Raw genomic sequence first — 23846 nt, 5'->3', positions numbered from 1 at the left:
TTATTTCACACACGGCTCACAAAGCTCCACAGGGGCCCTTATCAAAATCGTATGCGCCCTACCACAAACTCATAACAGCTCTGACAAAAAACAAGATCTTACAGTACGAGAAGCCCTCTTGAAAAGCAGTAGGGATCAATTGCAGTCAGATACGGATTCTCTGCATGTTTCCACTAAACCTGGGAGGCAAACTCTTATGCAACTCTTTTCAGAGAACAACTGAAATGCCTACGACAACTCCTATGATGAAATGCCTCTGACAAAATTTAATAGCACTTGTCCCTTTGGCTGTCTGCCTGTAACAGGAGCAGCTAGCATCAGATAACTCAGTACTTCTGGCCTCAAGCCTCAATTATAGTTTGGGGTTAAAAAGGTGAAACAGTGAAAAAAAAAGGCACCCAGATGAGGACAGTGTTTCTGGTCTGTTCATACAGCCTTTTTACAAATAAACCAAAACGAGAAAGCATGATGTTGTACAGACAGAGTAATTTATTTGTTGATCAATTTTGGCAGATCTCCAACATCAGGACCCATGTGAGGAAATTAAAACACTGAGCAGTTAGTGAAGATGAGGGAGCGATAGGATGAGATATGAGACATTGGACATTATTTAGGGTGACATTCTAGGGAGAATAATTGTGCAATAACTATGCAACAAACATTTTTATTGGACTTGATATGGCATGATACTATGCAGGCAAAATATCATAGTTTAGGCTGCTTTTCTTCCAAAGAACAATTACAAGATCACTTCCTGAACCAGACTATTCTCTGTCAGTTTGATTCTACACCACAAACAAACCATAGTCCAGAGTCTGGTTGAAAGGGAACTGAGACCTTTGACGACCGAAATAAATCGTACTAAACAGACAAACTTACCGGTGTGAAAGTATTCTAAAAATCAGCCAATGAAGGAACACCAGAATATACGCAATGTGGTCACGGCTCACGGATATGTCCAACAGACTGGCAGAAGCAATTAATGTGTAAATATGTTTTACTACCTACGGGTAATTGTGGTAATCTTACTAAAATGATTTGAACAGCTCATAACAAGCAAAAACAAATGTCATAAATACCCTGTTACTACCTGTTTTATAATACATCAATTATTATAAACAGGTACACACGTTAACATGATTTAAGGGGTTTTTACAACTGTGCCCCAAATTAAAAACAGGTCCTTTCCACATAATAGGGGGTCTTGATATGAGGCTTGTAAACACCACATGACAGCAAATGTGTAAAACGCAAGATTAAAAACAACCAAGAAATTGATTAGAATTGCAAATTACTTTTGAGGAGATAACTGATGAAACTGTGCCACATTCTGAGATCAGTTTGACATGAATTAACACTCAGTAGAAGTAACCTTGATATCAGAGTTTCACTGTTGTAAAATGCTTGGAGGCCAAATTGGAATTTCCGGTAGAAACAAAAATCGCCATATTTGATACAAAAACAAAAACCTGCTCTGTGCAGCCTGATATGCATGAAACATCCTCAGATGTGCCACTTCACTCAACTACAGGTTTGATTTCAGCTAGAAGGCATAAGCCCTGTGAGCGCAATCATAGGCCATTGCTGTCACACATTCACACCAACCTCGCAGCTTGGCTTGTGTTAAATGCAATCACACTGGGGTAAACAGATTAATGTTACGAGTCTGTGAGTGTGCGCCAATGCTCCTTTTTGTCCAAGATAGACTACACTGATTATTTATTTAAGAGCAACTCTGACGCATGGCTGCAGATATAGATACTAAAGCCATATGTGTACAAACAGCTACATATACAGACTTCTGCACATAAACCATATAGAAAAGCCGGGATCTGTGGATCATAACGTTTTATCTTATCACTATTGATTGATAAGAAGTCTTAAATATGAGTCTTTTTTAATGTATACAGTGTGTTTGTGTCGGTTACTCAGATGAGCTTCCGACACACACACACACACACACACACACACACACACACACACACACACACACACACACACACACACACACACACACACACACACACAGAACATGAGAGCTACCGTCCATCACAGATAATAAATGACTGCAGGTTCCCCAGACCAGGAGAGATAAATGAGCACTGTCATTATGTTTACCTGGAAAGTTCCTGAAGCTGTCCTTTACCACGTTGCTCTACCAAGTTCAAGAAAACGTCTGGAAACTGGAGAAACTGTCCTCATTACTGCCTTGCTGCCTAGATTTAGAATCAGCAGTGGAATGCAATTATATTTTTAGCGAGCTCTCTTAAAGAAAAGTTACACAACCCTTTGTAATTCAAGGAGCCACACAAAGCAGCACAAGTATGACCATGAAATATACAGAAACCAGTTCCTGTCTCCAAGTGAAGGGACCTTTCCTGTGATGTACAGCTATCATCTATCATACGGTACTTAGACTGTGGCACAACACAGTGGACCGGAATTGCCACACTGATTGTGATCAAACTCTTCAATCATTTCAGTGAAGAAAGATGCTTTATGTCTCTGCCTCCGCCGAAGGTTGAGGTGTCTGGCTTTTCTGTCTAAAATCTTGTAAGCTGCATCTTTGCTAATGACCCCAACCTGAAGAGGTGCAGATGGAGACTGGTGTGTGGGGACACCAGATGGACTCACACATGCTGTATGTTGGTAATGACGGGGACAGCTTTTCCATTTCCATCAGTCACAGCGACTGTGATGATGATTACATCCATGTGTGGCACCTCCAGACTGGAAAAATAAGAGAGGAGTGAACACACCGAGCAGATTTACAAACCCTCGCTACCCATTCAGACACAGCCTGCTATCATGATCCATTAAACACCTATTGCCACACAAGGCTACATCCTTCACCCTTTCACTAATGCAAAAGGACAATACATTTTCAGGAAGGATCAGCCAACAAGAGAAATGAGATTAAAAGTAATAAAAATGGTAAAAATGTGTTTTATTACAGGACAGGACAATCTGATCCTTAACATATGCTCCAACCTGTCAAAGGCACTAGACGGTGCAATCTGCCTCGACTGCATAGACATCATTCAGCCCGGTGGAGTGTGTACAGGTCTACCAGCAAAGTAGTTACTGTAAAGAGAAGGCAATGATGTACTAACCAAAATTGAGGGAAGCTTGTAGCACTCGGAATTACCGACTCACCAGTCGGAAGTTGCACCTGGAACTCCTCCTCAAGTCGGGTTTGGACTTGGAGGGTTGGAGGAACCTTACCAGCTAAGATGACCGCCCTGTGTATCAACAGTAGTCGAAGCTGTAGTTTTTACTGTTTATAAGCACTTCTGTCGTTTAATCTTTCGTACGCATCGTCTGTGGACGTTTCACTTAGGTTTTAGTATGTGTGAAATGCCGCGTAATGCGTTATTATTAACAGGTTTTATTAACAATTGCTAACTGCCTAACGTAAACATTGTTCCTTTGCGACTGGACGACTATCAACTCGGGTTATTTGTTTGTGACGTGAATCCAAGAACCGAGCTCCGAGATGAAAAGTAACGCGGCAATAGACCGTATGTGATCAAGTGGCTTGATTGCCCCCTGGTGAGTGGCAGGAGTACGGATCATAAACCTTGCCTTATCAAACTGAGGCAAGTGCAAATTTGATCCTACAAACTGGGTTTTAAGTAGTTATTTGATGATGTAAAAATGTGGTGAAACCTCATGATTGACAGCTGAGAGTGATTCGCGATTGGACTCGTATCCCTGGTAACTACAGTGCAGACTCAAAATGACCTCATTGGCTCGAGATGGCAACATTCGTATTCAAGACATTTTGCCCCTTATTTCTGGATAGCAGGAGGAAGTACAGATGTGTTGTCCATTCTATGTACAGTCCATTGTCCCACAGGATAGTCTTTTGGAAACTTCAGACTTGTTAATCAATTAAAAAACACCAAAAATGTACTTCCATATGACAAATAAGGTTTTTAAAGACTACCCAGACTCACTCCATGTGAAGGCTATATACTGTGCTTGTTTCTCCAACAGCAGTTCTAAGGCTTCAACACTACATTTGCTAGGTTTGCTTTTAACTGAGAAGTCGGCAGGTAGAGTGAGTTTTCAGAAGAAAACTCCAGGGTTTCACCAGCTTGTTCCCTTAAGACACTAATATGTAAAACAGCCCCCTGCAGCCATGTTCACACAGAAACCATTTTTCAGCTGGAGATATTCAAGACGCAGTTGAGTGCTCACACGACACAAGAAGAGTTTTGTAACAATGATAGACATTCAACTGCCTGAGGTTGCTAAACTGAATGTGATAAACAGAAGAAACCTTTAAGAAGTTTGTGTCCATGTGATCAAGCATTTTTCTGTTTTCCTCAGAGGCCTGACACTTAGGATTGAAGCTTAATGTTTCCCATTCTGTATTGGAAACATTATGGATGCAAAAACTATACTACGCAATGCAACAGAGTGTACAGAGAACCACACTATTTTCCTAATAAATAATTTTTTTTAATGATCCTGTGATCCATCCATCAGTCAATGATCTTCCACTTATTGAGGCCGGGGTTACACAGACAGCGGGCCAAGAAGGGTATCCCAATCATCCCTCTTTCTGGCCAGGCTTTCCAGCTGTTCCTGGGGGATCCAGAGGCATTCCCAGGCCTGAAGGGATATGTACAGTGATGCCGGTAACGCGCTACTTAGTAACGCGTTACTCTAATCTGACTACTTTTTTCAGTAACGAGTAATCTAAAGCGTTACTATTTCCAAACCAGTAATCAGATTAAAGTTACTTGTCCAAGTCACTGTGCGTTACTATTTTGTCATTAATAGTAAAATATATATTTGATTTCGTGCCGCGGATGGGGGAGCAGCCGCCCTCCGCTCCACGCAGCCGGAGGCTCGGTGTGCAGCCCGCCGCAACGTATTTTGGGGGGGGGGGTCCTCGTCCGCCGCGCCTCACGGTGTCTCTGGTGCGGGGGCTTCCTTTCTCTTGGACCGAGGGGTTGTGTCTGTCGCCGGTGCGGAAGGCGGGCCGTCGGCTTGCACCGGTCGGCGGCGGCGACTCTGGCCGCGTGCCGGGCCCTTCTCGCGGATCACCTCAGCTACGTCGCCCGCTCCGTTCGCCCCCCCCCCCCACCCGGCGGTGCGCCTCGGCTTGCGTCTAGCAGCTGAGAACCGGTGCGGACCACTCGCCCCACTCCACTGTTTCACTCATTACATGCGATAACAACATAAGATTAGTCCAAAGTTACACATGTAGACATGATATCAGCCTACATGTGGTTTTATACTCTTGTTTTGTTTTGTAAAACCACTCCTTGCTTCTCTAATGCTGTGAACAACAGGTACAATGTTCATAAAACATGTTGAAAAGAATTTAATAGTTACATTTATAACCAACGTATAAATAGTAAGTTTTGCCATTACAGTGTTAACAGTTAAATATGTCAGGTCTAGAAAGACTGTCTTAATTTTATTTTAGAAAAACAAGTATTTATGTCAAGTGAAGTCAAGAAAGACTGTCTTTATTTTATTTTTTATTGTTTTATAAAAAAAAGAAGTATTTAAGTTAAGTTAATTCAAGGAAGACTTTTGTTTTAATAAAAACATGTATTTTTTCAAGAATTAGTTTTTAAGTTACATTGTACATTGTTGTTGTGTACATTACTGTTAAAAATCCACTAATAAAGTGAGTGTTGGCAAAACCGGTTGTCATTTTTATGTTGAGCCGGCGGGGGTGTTGTCGGCAGCTGCGGAATGTAACTAAGAAAGTAACTAGTAATCTAACTTAGTTACTTTTAAAATCAAGTAGTCTGTAAAGTAACTAAACTACTTTTAAAATCAAGTAGTCTGTAAAGTAACTAAGTTACTTTTTCAAAGTAACTGTGGCAACACTGGATATGTACATATCTAGTGAGTTCTGGGTCCCCTTCTGACGTGAAGGAGGAGCGGTTGTACTCCTTTGTGATGTCTGAAATGAGTGAGTGAGTCCAGCCAACGGACAGGAAAAAACTAATTTTTACCCCTATGATTTGCGACCTTGTTCTTTTGGTCACAGATTTCCTGCCACTGTACTCTAATAATATAATATAATAATAAAATATAATATAATATAATATAATATAATATATAATAATCACAGTTTTGTTGTCCACATGTGTTTCTTTCGCAAGTTTATCAAACAGGCTACGCCCAAACCTCTATCTAAACACATTAGAAATCACTGTGCTACTGTTTGCAAGTATAGGCATACTGTCAACATATGTGATTTTCCACAATGGGGAACACGCGCCCTGTAACATTAAATATAAAGTCATAACTAATGGAAATGGAACAAGATATGAGCAGTATTACTTTCATAATAGACACAGAGACTAGTGACTGGAATACTATTAATGCAGAAAACCCAGAGGTCCTAAAAATGAACACATTTGAGAACAACGCCAAACAGCCCATATTCAATACCAGGAACAGAACAGTGCCTGTTTATCACAGCATTGATACAGCCTGGTGTCTGTGGACACTCTGACATTGTCATTTTAGTAATTTTTTTGTTTGTATCCTCTGAAAGAACAAGGCATTGTTATCACAGGAATAAATCCAGAGGGAGAAATAATGCAGGTAGAGGCCTGCAGCAAATACCAAGCAAACAAATATTATCCAGTGATTCACTTTAAATCCCTCAATCATATTTTGCATCATTTCTCCTCCCAACCCTGAGCTGATGTAGACTGATACTGCCAGTTATACACTATACTCTATTATCACCATTCACACAGGTAATAAACATTGGGGGACACATGGCACACACACATCAAGTCTATATGTACCACATGGATGCAGAAGCACATCTTGAGCTCACTGTTTACTATTGCAATATATAAATGTGATGTGCCAAATGAAGACTTTTACAGGTCATTGGTGTCCTTCTGGCCAAATGGTTAAAGAATCAGCCGACTTTGTCCTTGCACCATGGACCATGCACCAGGCTGATGCATTTTTAAATTGTCTGCAATATTCAACTGCAGTGGTTTTGTTGTTAAAATGTGTCTATAGCTCCCAATGTCAAATGGATTGTTCTGAGAGCACATCTTCCTACAAATCAATCTTTGCTTTCCTGCTGTGGCCCATGCGGTGCAAGATAACACCGTGTTAGAAACCCTACATTTAGGATTTCAGTGCATTTGGGCCCAGTGTGTGCGTGAGCATGTCCATGACTGTATAGGTATTTCTAATATCAAAGCATGATAACCATTTATGTCCACCCCTGTGAGGCATGATGATGGAAAATGTCTCTTCCCCTTGATGCCTACAACCTATAACATGCTCGGGTCAAAATCATCATCATATTACACACCAGGTTCACACAGACACACCAAATATCAACACAAGTGCCTGAGGTCAGTGAGTTTGGGTGTTTACATAAAATACATATGATATATATTAATATAATAAAGCGATATATTTTATGTCAAATTCTGAATGTTGAGCTACGTAATGGCATGAAGACTAAATCTAGAATGTAACTCACTTGAGCACATGCCTCCACCAAGGCCTCATGGAGTTCAGTAGTTTTTGTGCAATCCTATTGACATACACACATATGAATAGGGTTGAAAACACAACTTCCTTGACCTAGGTAATCAGAAGGTGACGCACTAATGAAAAAGCTATATGCTGAGGTGAACACACCCCCAAACAAAGGCACAAGAAATGGACGTGAAGCAGCTTATATGCTTCTCTGGACTGAGGACTTCTTTTCCTCAAAAGGCTTAGTCGTGATTGTTCCTTAAATCCTCTAAAGCTGATCTGACCCCACTTTGCCCAAGAAAGACCAACGGCTGTTAACCTTCCACTGTGCATGAGTGTTTATGTAGGTATCAAAGGGAAATGTTTATGCAGGGGGGATTATGTGAGCCTGAGCAAACGGTTAGAGAGAGGAAAAAAAAGAGGCGGCGGCTGTAAGTGTATGTGTGTGTGTGTGTGTGTGTGTGTGTGTGCCTATATCCCTTGTGGTGTTTTCCTATAGTTTCCTGCATCAGTGAGACCAGTACCTTCCCTTACATGGATATGCAGCTTTAAACCGTTAAACTTGTGTCCATATCATGAAAGATCGACAACACGCCTCCACTTGCTCCCAATATCCAGAATTTAAACCAAAATATTACGGATATGAATGCTGCCATCTTGTGCATTTGGAGCCACTGATATGTACTATGGCTTCTAAATGATACGTCCTGCCTTTTTAAATGGCTTGTATCCTTGGTATTAATTCCTTCATTCGTCATTCAGCCTTTTTGATACTGTACACAGCCCAGCTTGCCATCTCATCTTAAATGTGCTTAATTAACAGGGGGACGAATCCTACAAAAGAGCTGATTTCACAGTTATTTAGTGTGGTCCATGTCCAATCCACTAACATGGAGGAGGCTAAATTTATGACCTATAGCGCTTTTGGGGGCAGCAAGTTCTCCATCTTTATAATGTTCATGATATAGCTGCGATTCACCAGTAAATATCATCATCTTTAAAACTGAAGCAAAGGTCAACTACTCTTAAAGTAAAGAAATCACTCAGCAGGAATTTGTTTTCAACCACTCAAAAAGAAAAAGGAAATCTTTTCTGTAAATGCTGGGCTAAGTTACACCATTAAAAGTCACCTCCCCTTTGTTTATGAATTTATTATGTAAGCAGAACAAAGACGTGCAACTAGCAGGCTATTCATTGTTATGTATTTCAAAGCCTCTGACAACTTTCATCAAAGTGGTTGAGCTGTTAATGTATTCACTTTTGAAATTCCCTCTCCTCTTATCTCAGCCCTGCGTCTCCCTCCTCCGCCCGCGTCTCAACACAGAAATACAGATGATCAGTGAGTTTCCCTGCTAACAACTTCTCTGCCGTCTGCCCTCAGTTCACAGAGCACCGCTTTTTTCACCTGTCAGTAGTAGAGGAGGAGATGAAGGAGGACAGGGTAAAGGTGGGGTGATGAATTCCTTTTCAGACAATATAATCACAGACAGGACTCCTGGCTCCTAATCAAGTGGCATAAAAGCTCGGGGGGGGTAGTTTTTGTCACAACTCTCTGCAAGAAACGCCACAGCAGTAATTCCTCAAACATGTCACGTACACTCCTCTAGCAGGTGGGTGGTCAGGAGCAGGATTCATAAATAACATTTCTGCTATGAGAAAGCTTCCATGTAAAAGACAGTAACATAGACGTAACAGAAACACAATGATAAAGGAGGGTAAATGAGTGTAGGAGGAGGGGAGCGAAGAGGAAAAGAAAAATGATTTCAGTGTTCACTGTGTGGATAAGTATGCACACAGGTTGAAAAGACGATTCAGGAGGCAATTACAACCAGATAGTGTTATATTTATTCTATAACACTTTAAACAAACTTGAAAAGACCTGGGTTAAGAGGATCAGGTCGTGACAGTCTACAACAAACACCCTCTCTCTCTCTCTCGTCTCTAGGATCTGCATTTTAAAAGCAGATATTCGATTATTTACACAGAAGAATCACAGAGAACAGACAGTGGTTCAGATCTGCTTTTGATGACAGACCCTTAAAAGTGAGAACAATTTGAGGCAGAACCTCCAAAACTAAAGTACTGACAGATGATGCAAAATCCAGAGCTGCACAGAAACCTCCGTGTCAGATTATAAACAGAATCCACTGTCGTGTGCGAAACTTCATGAATAAACAAGATTTAACACAAGTAATAATTTGTTTCAGTATGAAATTATGCTAATTATGAAAGCGCAAAAACATCCAAGCACGATGACTTCCCCACTGTTTGACATGTATATCAAGCAGGTTGCACGCAGAGCAATAATATCATAAGCAAATGCTGCCGCTGATCAAATCCTTCCCTCGACTCGTAAATCCCCTATAATGCGAAATTGAAACCGCAGGCAATCAGATAATCCAACAAGGTGTCTGGACCTCCAGGGCACCCATAACTGTCTTGTTGAGGATTCCTCGCTGTTGAGGGACTTTGACAACAGACATGTGGGAGCTGGAGGCAGCAAACGTTTTTTTGGAGTGCTGTTCACTTGACTGTAGAGAACATTGAACGGCAACAGTGAGTTGAAACGCAGCAATGAATGCTTATCTCTTTCCAAGCTGCAGCGATTAGACGAGAGTTATATGCCCAAGCTAGACCATGTTATTATAGCCCTTGTGGACCGAGATGTGGCGTTTGCAGAAAAACGCATGCATGATATTCACATATGCCACCTTGTTATAGAATCCTTGTCATTCAATATTAATCAGCCACCAGCAGGGAGAGATAAGGATGGAGAAGGATAGAAGGGTGGAAGTTGGGCAAAAGGAATGATAATGGCGAGCCTGGGTTTGAGCGGTTGTGTGAGGCGGATGGAGATTTGTTCACTCCATTTACGCTGCCCTCTGATCACGCACTCCAGTTACAGCTACTTCAGTGAACCTGTTATCACACTGTCGAACATGTGTCAAGAGGCTGACAGCCTGATTATTGCAAGCCACATCAAACAAAAGCCCACAGTTATCGTCGCTGCCATGTCACAGTAAAACTCGCAGCCGATTAGTTATTGTGAAATGAATCATTGAGGGTTTTATCCCGGGCTTCACTGGACAAAACTCAGCTAATTACCATCATCAGATGGATCATGAAGTAGAGGAGAGTCGTGACAACAATCTCTCTTTCAGCTTTGATATGGAGCTGTGCCAATCAAGTCTCATAATAATGACTAAAAAAAAATGAGGGTGGTTGGGTAATGAGGCTGCCCACAGTATAGGTCATAAATCCCTCCTCCGCGTTAATTGATGGGAGATGGACCAAATTAGAAAGTCAATGCACACAAATACATTTTTCAACAGATGGCTTCTGTCATTTATGACAACACACTGATGTCCAAGGGCTTTTCCCGGCATATTTGGTTTTGATTAGTTATTTGATGCTATAAAAGCAAGGTGAAACTGCATGATTGACAGCGGAGTCTGACTTATGATTGGTAAGGTAAGGTATACTTTACTGTCCCATAGGGGAAACCTGTCTTGGGCTCTAGGCCACTGCACCGTACAACACGTATCACAACACACATACACACAAATACTTAGATAGGTCGAGCGGCTCCATCCCCATATCACCCCACTACAGACTCTCGCTCCGGGGTATTTCGGTTTAATTTCTGGCGAATGGGAGGAAGTGGAGGAGATGTATCATCCATCTTAATATAAAGTCTGTGGTACTGACCAAGACGATTGAGATTGGTTAAAGGAATACAAACAAACCAGAGGGATTTGACATCGAGTTCAGATAGCACTGAGGAAGCATCGTGAAGATAGTGTCTATGGAAGACGATCCCTCTGCTGACCTGCTGTTTTCTAAACAAAGTGGACACAATAACTGAACCGCCTCTGTACATTTCAATCCAGTACGAGAATAGCACTATAACGTAGCTTTGCAAAGCTTATATTATTAAATATATTTCTGAGAAGTGAACAATATCTATGGGGACCTATATGCAGCAAAGATTTGATATTATCCAGTTGAGTAAAGTGTTCCAATTATAGTAACCAAATACTCCAGGGAAATTTGAAAGTGTTGGTGTAAACATAAGAGGGCGATGTTATCAGTGAGATGTCATTCTGCCACCAAGGTAACAGAACAAATCCATAAGAGCCAGCGACTCACAAAGTAATTATCCCAGTGTATTGTAACTTTAAGTAGACACAGATGATTGCATAAACTGAATGAGTGTGTATGTAAACTCTTGTTAGGGAGTCAAGTAATCCCATGGCAACCAATATTTCCGAGCAGGTTTGTTATTCACATCCAGTTCATTTGGTTTCTGCTCCCTTAATTAAAAGTACCTTTTCCTCTTAATTCATCTCTTCACTAACAGCCACTCAGTCTCTGATCTGCATGAATACCTTCCCATGCAAACACTCATCTTCACTCAATGGACTAAACACATGATCACAGAATCGGTCTCTGTGTCCTTCACATGCAGAAACAGCACTGCTCTACTGTGCAATTTTTTTTCCCCTTCCGTTATTCACCTTGCACTTAAAACAGGGAATAACCGATAAGAGGACTTTTTAGTTTTATATCACCGGTGATAAGGGGCGGTCGCAGTCTTTTTAGACTCAGGCCTTATCTGCTTTCCTTTATGGCTGCAGCTTATCAATGATTCCTTTCCAGACATTTCAGGGGATTAGGCCAGATTTACTTTAAGATTATTTCTCTTCCGGAATTCCCTCCATTTACACTATCATGTCAGGGACAATATGATAACGCTGACAGGCTGAAACATCTATTTGTGGAGGAGGAAATTAAATTAATTTTACTCTAGGCAAGCAGTAGTCCATTTGATTTATTATATACTTTAAAAAAAAAACAGACTTAACCCTTTATGTACTCGTCAATTTCTCCATCTTGTAGGTGTTATTGGCAACGTAAACTCTTACATTGAAGCTTGTAGTTGTCTGTATGGGAGATATGCACTTCTGATTATATATGAAATGCATGGCCCTGATCAGAGCGCTGTAGTAACACCATGCAGTTGGTCTGGGATCACACAAGGACACAGGAGACTCGGAGATAACCCACATCTACAGGAGAACTGTGGCAGATTCTTCTTTCTGCCAAATGTCTGACAGAAGTGGAGCCATCTAAAGTCAAAGAGTGGTCAGCCAAATCTGATTTCTTTTAACTACATTTTCTATAAAGTTAATAAATATATAAAACCTTCACATTATTGTTACTGGCTAAAATGTTGAAATCATTTTTTCTTTTATTTATGAATCTAAGAGCGTGTTATAAAACCCTTATGACAAAAATAAATATAATTGATAATTGAGGCTTGATATTATACACTTTAACCATACGTGATTTTATATATAACTATAAAGTTATAAACTAAAAAGAAAACCAAATACAACCAACTATATTAGTACTTAAATTAAGAAGAACAACATACATGCCCATCATATCTGGTCTATGTGCAAAATAAAAGTATTTATATCTGTGCATATTGGCAAATATAAAATGTCCTTATCCTTCTCATATGGGCCTATTTTGTATGTAAAGACTTTGCTCAAAGCTAGATTTTAAACAAAGAACAATCAACTGAATATTACATTGCACTGTATGGCCTGCCAAACTGTTGTTTTCAGAATCACTGACTTTGTGAAAATTATTCTCTCATTACATTTCGTTGATGTTTTCTTCATTATCCCCGGAAGTGCCGTCGCTTTGACAAACACGCCAAACTCTGCTTTTGAGTCTTGATAAGTCTCCTTGCTGGATGTTGGAGATGAATCCTAGTTTGATATTTTTCACTGATTTGACTTTCTCTTTAACTTTCAGGCTGTGATTTGGGCAGTTTGGGTCGACCTCACTCAACCCCCCGGTACTTTCCCTCACAGAAAATGATCTGACCCTCGCTGAGTTTATTACGATTTTCTGCTTCACTCGTCAAATATTTGCTGCCATGCATATCCATTTGAATGTCATTCATATTTGTTGCTGCGATTCACATCTGTTAATACTATTCATGAAGTCACTTTGCAACTCAGAATTCAACCCCTTCTCCGGCTGTGAACACCGTGGACTGACATGTTGTGGATGTCAGAGAAAATGAAGTGGGTTTTTTACTCCTTTTACTTTATTTACTGTATCTCAACTACATGCAAACTAAGCAGCTAATACCAAAAAGTGACTCCAGGCCTACAGGCAGCCACGCTAACAAGAACTAAAAAAAAAAGAACCCAACAGCCAACATGGAGGGCATGGCAACATCGGCTAGCACTTAGCAGCAAGCTGAAGCAACAGAAGTAACGCAGTAAATACAAATTAAAAAACAACCAGGTGACAATGGGAACACACAATGGAAACGTCTTACCTGTGGTGACTGTGCTCCGTTAGTCTGATGAGACCAGGTGCAGAAACATGTGGGTGGCATCAAGAAGCCTTTATTTAAATCCACACAACCTGAGAGAACCGTCTGATTTGATTTTGTGGCTGAAGTAACCGCCATTTTGTCATTAATGTAATTGTAGCTACACCTGTGTTTACCTGACACTTCCTTTAAAAATGGCCACCGTGAAAAAAAAAAATTCCCTTACTTTATTAGCATCAACATTCGCCCTCCTCAGGTCTAACAGGAAAAATGAAAGTTCCCAGTGACCAAGAGGTTGTTTTTAGCTCTTTCTCTTCTTCAGCACAGACTCAGTCAACTGACTTTTTAATTTTAAACTCCAGGCTCACTAACGGCAGCTCGCCTGAACAGAGTTCTATTCATGTTCAGGGAGACAGCAGAGAGTTGCATTATGAGAATTGTAGGATCTGGTGTTTTAGTTAGATAGTTAGTTAGTTAGTTAGTTAGTTAGTTAGTTAGTTAGTTAGTTAGTTAGTTAGTTAGTTAGTTAGTTAGTTAGTTAGTTAGTTAGTGCCTGCGTCCTATGAAACAAACCACAGCTACACACAGCCAACATCACTAGACAATATATTATATACAATAATAACAATAATAAACATCTATTTTATGAATATTTACCTATATGGTAACACTTTAATTCTAATATGACTCCTGTGAGTATTTCAGCTTTATTGAGATACAAAACTAATTGACTAGGTTCCTTCGTTACTGAGATGACTGCAAGCTCTGAAAAAAAGCTAGTTAGCAAGCTTGAGTTAAACATAAATCTGTTAAATTTCTTTTTTTTACCTTGCAAGCTCAACATTTTCTAAATACTTAAGTTTTTTAGTTGTTTTCTTTAAATAAAACCGTTTTCATTTCATGCAATAAGGAAAATGATTATTTATTTTCCCCACTTTTTAGTTTCTACTTCACAGCACCCCCCTGTGTACCTTGACTACATACGTTTCTCTAATCAGCTTCATCGCTGCGTGGAACATATGTTTGATACCTTTCAAGTCGGCTGAAGACTTGTCACGAGTAATGAAAAGAGACAACTTCATCAATATCCAATTCAGTCCAGTGAAAGCTTCTAGCAGGGCTCATTACAGTGATTCACCAAGTTTGATATGTGGATAAAAAAAGCAGATTATATGCTCAAAGCAGAGATGTCTCCTGGCACCTAAAAATAATACAGATAATAAACAATTCAGTTAGACAGGGGAGAAAAAGACTTGTCTCACAGTAAGAACAAAAGAACAAATGATTGGTTTCTGCTTCAGAGTGTATCAGCAATTTATACACATATGCAGTCAGCTGGAAACAAGCAATCCCATAGCTCATCAGCACCCTCCTGTCCTTACTATTAGCCTACAGTGGTCAATAATATCGATCACTGATGTCTAGTGCCTGTACACTTTAACATGTAGTCCCCAAAAAATAAAAATAAATTATGTAGGGCAAGACTCTGCGGTACATGTGCTCGACACCATTTATTTTTAAGATGAAGTTCGGACCATGTCCCATCCACTAACATAGAGGAGGCGGGATTTATTACCTATGCAGCAGCCAGCCACCAGGTGGCGATCAAGACGATTCGGCTTCACGCATGGGGATCCATACTGTAGTCCATCCTCATAAACCTACAGTGAATGCTCTTGCAAAATGAATCACAGTAAGAAAACATACCAATTTTTAAAAACAGTTACTATAAAATCCCTACTAATACCAAATTATTCACCATTTCTCTATTCAAACAAATTTGTGAAACATCTTAAAGCAACAAGAGATGTATAAACAGATTTTTGCCGCCCAAAATGTCTATTTTCCTGTTTTAAATCACACAGAGACGAGAATAAGAAATGAAAAGAAAATATCTGGCACAACATACTGTGGATTTGACCCTGTTTTTGATTATTCGTGCTGCCTACGGACACATTGTTGTCGATTGTCAAAAAAGTATTAGTGTAGAGTCATATCCTGAGATAAGTGCCACTGTGGTGATAAAGTGTGAAATAATCAGATTGTGCTGCGACTACAGTGTCCACGATATGAGCAGGTGGGAGACAAGAGACAGAAGGAAGCTGCATTATTACCAGATGAACAGCTAGTGCCCACCTGTCGGATTAGTATGTGCTGCACTCCACCACAGCCCCCCCGCAGGTTAATAAGCACTGTAATACTCCCAGATAAGAAGTAGATTCAAAGAACATGTCAATTTCCTGTGCTCCTTCTCTGTTCCTTTACAGAATGATTATTTATTTGTGTTGCACTCTCGTCACCAAGGAGTTCTACTCTTCATGTATTTTCTTTGCTGATGTGACCGCATTTTCTTCCACTTGTAACGATGGTGAAACATGAAAGCATTTACTGGTTCAGTCAGACACTTTCAAGAGTCACATAGTTTAAAAGAACCTGCGAGGACACACACACACACACACACACACACACACACACACACACACACACACACACACACACACACACACACACACACACACACACACACACACACACACACACACACACACACACACACACACACACACACACACACACACACACACAGACACACACACACACACACACACTCTCCACATGGTGCCATTTAAGCAAAGCATGTGGTAATGTGCATCATGTCACTGCTATTAAAATAGAGTGACATTAGATGAAGCAGTAAGTTTGTTGCTCCCATACAAGTGTCTCACTTCCTGAATGAAACTCATTAATCAGTGTGACACTTTAATCAGCGGTTCACATTTTTCATAAAATCTTTAGTGACGAACTTAGGAAAGATGTTTCACACACACGCACGCAAATGCACACGCACGCGCACACACACAGTTGAGCTTGAATACCCTCGGTACCACCCACACTTGAAAGGTACAGTGCAGTGGTACGATCACGTAATGATCTCACATGCTCAGAGCCTCAGGTTTTAATTACAGGCTTCCAGAGACGGAGACAGACCGGAGACAGACCATCGCTTTCAATTAGAAAACACACACACACACACACACACACACTCATGCATATACACAGACACACTCTCACATATCCAGAGTCTGAACACAATCAGACTGAAAGGTAATTGTCAAAGCATAGGAAAGTTAGACGGGTTAAAACTATTCCTAAAACAAAAGCGTCTACTCAGTTTTGATTTGTTAGACAGAAAAGCGTTTTAATTGTTATAATTAGTTTCGTCAGGAACAAATGCAAATAGAACCAAAGATTTTCTGAAAAGATTTGAGTTAATTTGAGAAGCGTCAGATGTTCGACAGGAACCAGACGCACAGAACAGAGAAGCTCAGACAAGGACACACTGCAACAATTTAACGGATCATAATTTAATTTCAGTGTATCTACCTTCAATGTAAAGAAAGAAATTATTGTTTTAAATCTGAATGTGACATTTATCTGGAGCTGATAAGATGAATCAATCAGTTAATGAGAAATCAAAGAGCAACCGATTTAAAAGAAAATATTAAAGAAGACAATAATTATCCATTCTGTTGTCACGTCATCCCAGTGGTCACAGTACAGAAAACATTCTCCTTCAGGTTCCAACTAACAGAACTCCGTAAAATAAATAAATAATATTTTCATGCAGCACCTGCTTGCAACACGCTTTTCATACAACACCATTTATTTTAAAAAGTTTTTATTTTATTTTCCATTGACCCCTACGTGTGTCTCGTTAAGTCCAGTGTGTGTTTAATGTATTTTTGTGTAATTTGTCCCAATGAATGAAACTGTTTTATTTATTATTTGACTTTGCTTTTTAATTGTAGAAAACATTTAAAATTCCTCAAAAATGAGGTGGAGAAATTGACAAATTACCACAAATGTAGGAGGGAACATTATCAACTACCCAAAGTTTCACTGCTTGTGCAATAAGGAATGCAGGATATAGATTGGCACTAATCCTGCTGCTCTCTCTCTGTCATCCATTCCACAGGATAATTAACACAGAGCCTGCAGACAGTCTACCTGCCCCCCCTCTTATCGGCCTCTTAAGGACTTCACAGCTAAAGGAGAGTTGCAGATAGAGCGGGAGAACAAAGACGAACGAGCGAGTCCCTTGGATTAATAGTGCAGGGGGAGGAAGACGAGGCCGGGTGGCGGGGGGGGGGGGAGAGTATGGCTGCAGAATCCTTAATCGTCTCTTTGCACTCTATAAGACACTCAAGTGACCCGTTGCCAGAAGTACATTTATTCCTGAGCACTTCACACAAATTGGTCGATGTTGGCCGACGCCGCCTTTGTTTTTTTCTCGTCCTTTGGCAGCCGCAGTTTGGAGGGAAAAGTTATGGGAGAAGTTGTCTTGTGCGTAAGATTCATTCATTTGCTTTATAGAGATTTACAGTTATTGAGCAGCACTGCTGATACAACAGCTACACGTGTAACCAATAAAAAAAGTTGTTCATTACAGAAAACTTTGCTGCTGACTTTACAGAACTCCCTCAGAAAAGTGTGTGGAGAAGGAAATATCTATTTTCCTTGAGGTCATATGGAATGAACATATTTTGCTTGACTTTATATATTTATAATGAAGGAAAGATCCTAAAGAAACGCTCTACAATATAGCTGCACAATATTGTGAGTGGTATTATTTTCTTAAGACAAACAAAATCAAATAAAGTTGACGTGACAAACAGGATCATGGCGCCACAGGAGAATTTCAGCCAGGAAGCTCCAACACTCGTCACATGCATGTTGACTTGTTCTTGGAAAAATGATGGTCCGTGCACCACTTTGGTCCAGAAATGTCTAAACACATGTTAAATACATTTTGTGCAGACACGTGTTGGTTCTTTCCCTTTTTCTGGGATTGGCTCCGTCCCCCCTGAGACCCTCAAAGGAGAAGTGGCAGATATGAATGGATGAAATCTCCTTTAGTGCCACCATGAGGTAGAGATGAATATTAATCACTTTAGTCTCCTCTTTTCAACTCCTTCGGTTGCACGAGGTGACGATTTGTGTCGTGCTTTGCTTTATAACCATTAATGTGAAAACTAATTAAATTCCCATCAGCTTCAGATGTACATTATACCTGTTTAACATTTACATGTTAACAAAGCTCTGCTCAAAGCGTTGCATTGTTCTAAAGAACAGCCACACAGAGCAACTACTGTGAACTCTTAGTATTGTTTCCTCAGTCAGAGTCAATTAATTTCCCTCTTTCCCAAGTTATTTATCAAATGATAGCAATTACTTCTCGGTGCTTATCTCCCTGTAACATAAACACACACTGTCCTCTTCTTCTGCGGTCACACCCCCATCACAGCGTGTGGAACCACTATAAAGAACAGAAACTCGGCAGCATATACAGGCCCACCTCAAAAAATAAGAATATTGAGAAAAAGTTCAACATTTTATTTACAAAAGTGAAAATCCAATTTTTTCTAGACTCATCACTCGTAAAGTAAAATGTTTCAAGCATTTAATTTATTCTAGTTTTTATAATTACTTCTCAGAAGTTGGACATTTTGTCCAGTAAACCCTCTTTTGGTTGATCTTGGGAAATATTAGAGTACTTTGAGATGCCTGGGTTTCATGTGCTCAAAGATACACAGACTAATATTTTTTTCTGATTACTGCATTTTATTGAAGGCTTTGGAAAAAAGCAACAAGGATTTTTGTTCAATCAAAACATAACCAAACTTATAAACCAAAAAAAAGCCACACATTCCTCCACTGTGTGTCGTGTCCAAAACATCGTTAACAGAAAATACAGAGCACAGAAATCCTCTACTGTTAGTCTAGTTAAGAAAAGAATAGTAAGAAAGACCTTTTGAGTTTCAACGACAGGTAAGGCTGAAAGCATAAGGCTGTAACTCTGACTGAAACTTAACTCTATCAGTGTCAAAAGAGCTAGCGTCAGGATTATCTCCTTCACAGGGAGTGTGATGAGCAACCCAATGAAAACACATGACCACGGAAGTTCCAGAAGAATCGGTTATAAAGGATCATTTATGTCTTGGTCTTTGGACCCAGAGTAAATCAATTTAGGATTCCTGCAATTTGTGGCAGACCCAAATAAAAATGAGGATCCACTGATTTGAAATGTGGATTCATTAGAGCACTGTGAGGCCTTTGGCGGAAGGAAACTAGCGCCGTTTATTGCGTCCACCAAGCAGGTTATGTTCTCATCAGCGTTTGTTAGTTAGCAGGAATATGGAAAACAATTTATTTCCATTACATTTTGTGGAAGGGGGTGGGATGACCCCAAAACATCAAATTTTTTAGCGAATTTTGATAAATGGCCGGATCAAGGATTTTTCTTGGCAAAAGGATATTTGCCTATGAGTTCCCTAATACTTTCTTTATGAGTTTCAAATTAAAACAAACTAAATATTTCTTCAGATTCTGCATGAAACAGATCCACGTGCCACTTGTACAAATTCACCCCCTTAAAGAACTTGCTAATGTCCAGTAACTCCTTTCTTCATAAAACAAGTTTCCAAACAATTGTTTCGTGAAAACCTCTGTAGACAATGTGTTTTTCTGTGAAATTAATAATATAAAAGCGTTGTCTCTATCACTATAATGTCATCAAAAAAAAAAATCTGAAAACAAGGCAGAGCAGCAGGAAAGCTCCACACAACTTTCTGAGTGATAAGTTTTGCCGCAGAAGAAACTCGGAGCGGCTCACGGTGCGACTTCCTCACAGCCACTGGAGTCAGAATGAAACAGTGATGACACAACCTAATAGCGTGTAATGTTTGCAGTCAGTTCTTTGAACACGGTTTTGCACAAGGAGACGTGACAAATGGCAACAACTCAAGCTGAGAGCCTTAATGTAAATTCAAACCAATTTGCACAATCCTGCTGCACTGCTCCAAGGCCTCCACCGACTCTTTAATACGTGCGGTGATGTGTGAAGATATACCGTTCGTGAAAAGATGAAAAAATATGAAACTGTTTTTTTTTGGTTATTAAAGTGCCCCGACACATCATCAATTAGCAGCAGTATGTATATATACATATAAATGGGGTTCAGCACTCTTACAAATCAACCGTTTTAAAATCAGCCATTTTAATGTCGAGAAACATTCCCTCTCAACAAGAAAAGAATAAACACCTTTGAGTTCTCTCAGTAGTTGCTTCAACTTCCTGTCTGGTTATGACAAAACAATTCTTTTTTTTTTTTAAATGGAACAGAAATGAACACAAACGTAAAAACAAACTAAAAAGTAAAATACCATCTTGCAGAATATCATCCAAACTTTACATACATACAAAATTACATTTCTTTTTTCTTTTGAAAGAATAGATTCTGTAAACACTGCTTTCAGTCCTTCGGGTTCATGTTGTCCTCTTATCTGTTTCAATCTGTTTTTTCCATAGAAAATAGTTCGAGGCCCCTTGTCTGGCACCTGCAGAAGAGTTTTGCTATATACTCCTCAACCCCCCAACTCTTTTACTTTCCCTCGGGTTCTCCACCCGCTCCACGTCAAAACCACAGAAAGAAAGAAACTACAACAAATGAGTGGAAGCTCTAGTGTGGTGATGTTTGTATTTGGGCGATTTAAAAAAAATTGTGGGGGTGTTTCGACTTTTTTAAGCACTCACAGAAACCCCACCTTGATTAAAAAAAGATGAAAAAAAAAGGGATGTAAAGGAATCCACAAAGCGAAGGGACAACGTGTTTGGGCTGAGGACAGTGGACAAGGCTAGGTCTGATAGATAAGGCATAGAATGGGTAGAGGCTGGGAAGGTTTGGATTACAGGAGTCCACACGTCGGGCAGATTGTTTGCCTTTTTCCAGTACATTAAAAAAACCAGAGGGGGTGAGAGGGTGGCATCAGAAGATGCTTGTGAAGTGACCGACTGATTCACAGGCCTTGCAGGAACTCCTGGAGCTGCCGGACCAGCTCCGTGTCCACGGTCTCCATCAGGACCCCGAAGCCCTGGTCGCCCATCAGGGCCTGCTGCGCCTTCAGCTTCTCGTAGACAAACTGCTGCAGAGAGACGCTGTGCACCGGGTCCTCCAGGGCCAGCTGCAGCGGGACAGAGAACAGAGTGAGTGTCAGTGTGAAGGTCGAGAGGAAGCAGCCCCAGGTTCATCACGTTTACATAAATAAAAGTTTTCCAATCTTCTTGGATATGCCTGTAAACCCCAAATTGGATTTCAGATTTTCATTTTTTCTCAGTCTTCCTTGATTCAAGTCATGTGTTTAAATGTCATATTTACTTTCTGTGGATATTCCAGGTTGATGTGTTCTCTCATTCTCTTCACTGTCTGATACTTCTCCTTGCTTCTCTCAATTCTTACACATTTTTTTTCAAAGATTGATTCCCTTCAGCTGAGTCTGATCCTCCTGCCCAGCTCTGCACTGATTGTTCTAATTCAGATTTAAGATTCCGGAGTGTTAACTGACATGAGGGTGAGTTCTTAGTCAATTCTTGTCCCTTTAATTTTGTGGTAAATCAAAGACTTTCATTTAAAGATTGTGTACATCAACGTGAACTGATTTCAAAACCGCCATCAATGGTCACTGCGCAGTACCGAAGCACCTTTTCAACTGTGATTTCTTCATGTTTGTAAATGTGTAAATCATTAATCAAATTCTACATTTAACTGGAAAACACTACACATTGAATTTCCATTATGCAGCCAAGGCCTACACACAAAGTATATGATGACAAAAACAGATAAAGCCAGGTCTATAAAGTGGAACTCCACCTGTCCAACAATAAAGATGTGTTATAACCGTAATGGCCATAAGCTTATTCTTAATTCTATCAATCTATGTAGTTTAAACGGATATGCAACAATACTCTCATGTTGTTTTAGAGACACTTCAGATAAAGAGGGAAACGAAAAGCAACTCCGATTTGCTACGATTTTTCCAGTTTGACAAAACCTGAGTTGGAGGCAATGATTCACTGTTCAGATTCAGCTGCTGCCATTCATCTTACGCTGAAGACAACATTGGAGAAAATAAACCGTGACAACCGATTAAAAAAGCAGGAAAAGGTTGGATGGCTGACTAGAAGCGACAAGTTTCTGTGAGCAAGGATATGTATTTTTCTGTGGAATGAAGCCGGGGCAGAGATACATTCAAAACACACTGTATTTGCATATATATTAAAAGCATTAATTACTACAAAGATACATCTTTCCTATAAAAAGTATTGCTAACAAAATCAATTTAAATGAAATGATATGGCTATTTGAGCAACTCATTCTGTATTATCCAATGTCGTTGTGTTTTTAAAACCATCCTGCAGACTAATTAGTGTCAGTAGGAGTTTGTGAACCCTTTGTTCCTGCAGCTTGTTTTTCGCCATCTCACTTAGGTTCACTTTGATTTCCCCACAGATTCATTATTGTTATGTTTGACCACGACATCCTAAAACCTTTGGAAGGCAGCTCTGCATTCTGAACTGCACAAACACAAACTCCCCCAGTGACTAAACCTCCTTCATCACCGAACACACAAAAACTCCACATTTGGGCACAAGTTAGTTGAGTTAGTAAAAAAAAAAAAAAGGAAATGAAAAACAACTTTGGTCCTTTGAGAAGCAGAAGATTGAAATGACTGCCAATCACTCGAAATAATCCTTGTCATGCTAAACAGCTCTTTGTCATTACAATGCAATCAAACTAGTGAAGAGTGGCTGTTGGAGAAGGGCTTAATGGAATAGATGTCATCTAACCTTCATAATTACCTTCAACACAAAGACCTGCTGGTGTGTGTGTGTGTGTGTGTGTGTGTGTTTGTGTGTGCGCGAGTTGTCGTCAGACCTTGTCCTCTGTTGCCTTGTGAGTGCGAAATATCAAGTCCTTTGCTTATAGGAAATTAGAAGTCTGCATTGTCTCTGCAACAATGCATCCATTTAAAGTACATTGTTATAATATCATACGCACTGATGGTAAATGCTGTAGATAAACTTTACTTACTATACACATATGTACAAGACATGTGTGTGTATATATTTATGGATATATTATACATATACTGTATGTGAC

The 23846-nt window shown here is 40.0% G+C and overlaps 1 protein-coding gene across 1 annotated transcript in view; it reads right to left on the bottom strand.

Moving 5' to 3' along the window:
- Positions 1-20889: 20889 nt before the first annotated feature.
- Positions 20890-23846, bottom strand: part of ipo11 (importin 11) — a 105258-nt gene continuing 102301 nt past the window's right edge. The window contains exon 30 of the mRNA XM_061072058.1: positions 20890-21870. Within this exon, the coding sequence (XP_060928041.1) occupies positions 21706-21870 (165 nt within the window). The 3' untranslated portion in view covers positions 20890-21705. The remainder of the gene's footprint in view (positions 21871-23846) is intronic.

The sequence above is a fragment of the Limanda limanda genome, chromosome 5, assembly GCF_963576545.1.
Source record: "Limanda limanda chromosome 5, fLimLim1.1, whole genome shotgun sequence".
Lineage (NCBI taxonomy): Eukaryota > Metazoa > Chordata > Actinopteri > Pleuronectiformes > Pleuronectidae > Limanda > Limanda limanda.
Note: the sequence above shows the minus strand (reverse complement) of the source record. Positions and strands in the feature narration are given on the sequence as shown.